Source organism: Palaemon carinicauda, chromosome 13 (genome assembly GCF_036898095.1).
Source record: "Palaemon carinicauda isolate YSFRI2023 chromosome 13, ASM3689809v2, whole genome shotgun sequence".
NCBI classification, from domain to species: Eukaryota; Metazoa; Arthropoda; class Malacostraca; order Decapoda; family Palaemonidae; genus Palaemon; species Palaemon carinicauda.
Genome location: NC_090737.1, coordinates 1648616 through 1653615, shown reverse-complemented (window position 1 = coordinate 1653615; position 5000 = coordinate 1648616). Strand labels below are relative to the sequence as shown.

General features: G+C 31.5%; 1 protein-coding gene across 2 annotated transcripts in view; it reads left to right on the top strand.

The window, feature by feature from the left end:
* The window catches only part of LOC137652122 (serine-rich adhesin for platelets-like), a 51549-nt gene extending 46999 nt beyond the window's left edge, over positions 1-4550 (top strand). The window contains exon 3 of one of the 2 annotated variants that reach the window (XM_068385326.1): positions 2110-4550. In XM_068385326.1, coding sequence (XP_068241427.1) covers positions 2110-4446 — 2337 coding nt within the window. In that variant the 3' untranslated portion in view covers positions 4447-4550. The remainder of the gene's footprint in view (positions 1-2109) is intronic. The other variant, XM_068385325.1, reaches the window with a different exon arrangement.
* Positions 4551-5000: the final 450 nt, after the last annotated feature.

Here is a 5000-nt window from a genome sequence, read left to right as displayed (position 1 = left end):
GACACTTCAAGAAAACCGATTTTGGTTTCTTCATCTATTTGTAAGTATTGTATAACGAGAGAGAGAGAGAGAGAGAGAGAGAGAGAGAGAGAGAGAGAGAGAGAGAGAGAGAGAGAGAGAGAGAGAGAATCAGCTGTTGTAATTGAATGTCGTGTTTTTGTTTCGTGTACCCCCTGAAGCGAGGAATTGATCGCCACAACTAACAATATTCATGTTAATTTCATTCTTAAACTCAAGTTGCCATATGTGAACTATGGTTTTATTTCTTACGGAGAGAGAGAGAGAGAGAGATTTGAAATCTCTCTCTCTCTCTCTCTCTCTCTCTCTCTCTCTCTCTCTCTCTCTCTCTCTCTCTCTCTCTCTCTCTAGATTTTATTTTACTGTCTACTCTACAAAACCAATGTTTGCAAATCAAATGTATACTGTTTAAAATATGACAAAATATTGACGACTCGTTACCGAAGTTTAGGCTATTCACTGCCGATAAACACAAATATTGACGACTCGTTACCGAGGTTTAGGCTATTCACTGCCGATAAACGAACCCAGTCTACTCGTGAAAACCTTGAACACCCAGAGGGAAAAATAAGGCTTTTAAATATACTGTACTAAACAAAAATAGTGCTTTAATATACCATCATTAACACTACCATTACAACTATCGTAAGGTTGGAGAAAGATAAAGATTGCCGAGAACGTAACCACATTTTTGTTTACATTTTGTCAGCTGGACTCGCACAGTTAACAGTTGATTTCATTGTTGATGTGGAATTTTATCCTTAAATAGGCTATTCATTATGAAATTATGTTAATGAAATGTAATGTTAATATTGTTTTGTAACATTTATTATTAATCACCGTATTTAGGGCTACCAATATACTTAAAAAGACAATAGATTTGATACATTTTGTAGTGCTTGACTCGCGAACTTTGAACAGCCTCGCAGATACAGAAAATTTATTTTTGAAAAATAGCGATCGTGGAAAAGGGGAATCGTGTAATTCGAACACGCTTAATTCGGGACCCTACTGTATACATATAGATAAATATATATATATACAGTATAATATATATATATATATATATATATATATATATATATATATATATATATACACATATATATTTATGTATATATATACAGTATATATATAATATATATATATATATATTTATATATTTATATATATATATATATTTATATATATATGTATATATATACACACATATACATATACACATATATACATATAAATTTATATATGTATATATATATATATATATATATATATATAAATAAACATTATATATATTATATGTATGTTATATATATATAATATATGTATATATGTGTGTGCATATATATATATATATCTATATATATATATATATATATATATATATATATACCTATGTATATATATCTATATATATATATATTGTGTATATAAATTATATATATTATATATATATATATATATATAGATTATATAATATATATATATATATATATATATACAGAATATATATATACTGTATATATATATATATATATATATATATATAATATATATATATATATATATATATATACACACACATATAATTAAAAGAGTATGGTTGGTAACTTTTTGAAAAGGTGATAGATGGCAGAGATTGAAAGAGATGGTAAAATATTGGGAAACAGTAGTATGGATTCAACTTTGAACGGTTTCTGCCATAATTTTTAAATCCAACTTATGACAAAAATCAACTTGAAGAGATGCATCGTAAGAATGGATATCGTTCAAAACTTTGAGGACCTCCCGTTGTGTGTGAAAAGTTTTTTTTAAAGATAATTACATATTTAGATATAAAGAAGGGTAATGTTCTAAATTTAACTATTCTAAGCTGTTGTAGAAATATGAATTTTAATGTAATTGCACTCAGAATTAATCTTTTTTCAGGTGCTGCGATTTTTGAGGTAATGATAGCTATAAAAAATTAATGATTACTGATCTGAAATTGATATAAAGTATATTGTTTTTTAGTTTAGGACAATTTAAGTAAAAATCCTGACTTTTAAGATACTTTATAAGTAACATAAGCTATTTGTATTTTGGTTACAGGTACCAGTGGAGCCTGATGCCGAAATTGCTCATACAGTGTCCCAGGATGTACAGTCTTCAATTTTAGAGAGTAATTTCACTCCTAATCCTCTGGTCTTGTCAAATAAGAATGCCGATGTTCGTACTGTTATTAGGCCAAATCCTGTAGGTTCTAGCAACGACTCCAAGTCTTTTGGGTACTCTTCAGCTGCCTCCGTTAAGCCTGTGCAGGGTGGTAGTGCCAAGTTTCATCCACAAGTAAAAGAAAAGTTTATGCATGATACAAGTGATTTAGTGACATTAGATCTAAAATATGATGTTAACCAGAAAAATAATAGACATAAACGGACCACACCATCGTCTAGTGACTCAGACTCAAGTTTTCGGAATAGATTGCAAAAGGTGTTGCAAAATATTGAAAGTGGTGAAAGGACTATAAAAGAAACATTCAAGACTGCTTTATCATCATTGATAAGCAATGCTTCTAATGTTATGAATGGGACTAGTATGGAAACTGAAGGGAGTCAGATTTATGATGCAGAACAGATGAAAAATACAACTACTGATGGTCAGCTTGTATCATCATCAAACATTCCATTTACAACCAGCATCACTCCAGCAAATGAATATGTTGCTTCCACCTCTGATGCAATTCCTGATACTACTCTCCAAATACAGATTAAAAAAACTGATCATCCATCTAGTAGTTTAGATATTGGTGATGTTGATGAATTTTATTCTAGTGAAACACATCCTGAAGTGGTAAGTGCATATGCCAAGATTGATGACGTTGACTCCCACAGTGTTAGTAAAAATTCTGAATTTACTAGTTCAAATGTTTTTAGTGTAATAGATAGTGAATATTATTATCCAGGAGTAACTTCAGAAATGAATATGGATTATCACAGTTTTACTAGTGATGCAGAATCTACAACAAGTGATATGACATCTATTCCTATTGTTGATGCTGAAGGCAGTCCCAGTACAAATACTCAACTGCCTGTAGTGCTTGACAGACTATCTACTTTAAACGCTGAGTTCCCTTACAACACTGAAAATATTAAATTACCAAAAGCTCGCCCTCATACTACACAAGTGCCTGTATTGGAACTCGCTGATAATATTACCAATAAACAGGCATGGACTACTGAACAGTTGCCATCTAGTGATGAGGATTTAAGCTTGGGGAATAACAGTTATTCGCTTTTAGAAGAAATCACTACTGTCATCCCTGTAGCTGTGAGAAGTGAAGCAGATAGTGATAGTGATCAAGGTGAGTTGGTGACTGATCCATATTCTTATGTTGTGCAGACCCCAGACTATCCTTCTTTATTATTGGATACTAGAGGGAATTTGTCGTCAGTGTATAAAGTATTTAAAAAGTTTGTAGAGAATTTGTCTAGTGACATTTACACTGAAGGCCCTTTGGAGAACTTAGTTAAGGAGAAGAGCCTGACTATGTCAGAAGTCATGAAAATTCTATGGAGTGGAACACGACAAAAGGACAAATTAAGTCAAGAAGTGTTAGGGGAAGATCCCAAATTTTACCCAAATTCTTCAGAAAGTTTGGGTACATCTGAAAATCCTGTAGTGCAGTCAAAGAGTACAAGTGAATATGAATTAAATGGTCTTTTCCATTATACTAAGAGTGATCATGATGTTCCTAAAAATTTCATAACAGAAAACACCCCAATGTATACTGATAAAAATGTGCATAACCATCTCCTAGAAGATAAGTTGTCTGTAGTTATCAATGACAGTTCATTGCTAAAAGTAAATCAGACTCCTTTTCTTGTAACTATGCCTGTAACAGAAACTCAGACTGTGGACACTTCCGTTAGTGATAGTGGGGATGTTTATGATTCACAGCCTTTTAATTGGTTTTTAAAGCTGAAGGCTCTGATGAATGAAACATATCCAGAAACACAATATCAGCATAGCACATTTTCTCCGCCTGTAACAGAAACTCAGACTGTGAACACTTCTGTTAGTGATAGCGGGTATGTTTATGATTCACAGCTTTTTAATTGGTTTTTAAAGCTGAAGGCTTTGATGAATGAAACAAATTCAGAAACACAATATCAGGATAGCACATTTTCTCCACAGTCATCTGCAAGACCATCAACTACAACTCTTGTACCTGTCACTTCAAGTTCAGGGAATACTTCATATTTTGATAGATTTGTTAATTTTATTGGAGTAACAAAGTCAGTTTCAGAAGACAATAAAGAGGACATGTTGGATGCTGATCATGAAAGGGAAGCACTACTTAATTCAAAAATTTCAGATGACAAACAAGCAAAAGAAAGTAGGACAAAGCAGAGTGAGTATTACTTGAAAGGTAAGAGTAGTATATAAGAATATCATACATCAATTATTAAAAATTTTGTAGAGAGATTGATTTTAATCTCAAATAAATATTGTTTACTTAATTGTGGAAGATATATGACTTGGCTAAAGTAAAGAAAGTAATATTAATTTGTAGTGTTTTTATGTGGAAAACTTAGTAAACTATAAATCTCAAGCAAGATGCTCACATCTTCCCCCTTTTCCCTTTTTTTTTTTTTATAAGATTCTAATGCCTTGACTTTTAGAGCTTGGGTGTGAGTTATATTAGGAAAAACTAAATGCATTTATGCAGGGTAGTGGTATTGTCCTTGTACGGTAGACTGAATTGTTACAGGAATAACTACAAAAAAATTTTGAATTTATTAATCTGTTGAGGATATTAAATGGAGCTTGTTTTGCCATGGTTCATAACCCCATCAGTCTTAAATATCTAAACTTTTGTGAAGCAAATATTTCAAATAAATTTGTTTAAACAGACAGAAGCAGCATGGTAGATCACTGTTTTTATGCCTTATAGAATGTTAATTCTTTGCTTTACTGTTCATAGCTCTGTGGAGATATTG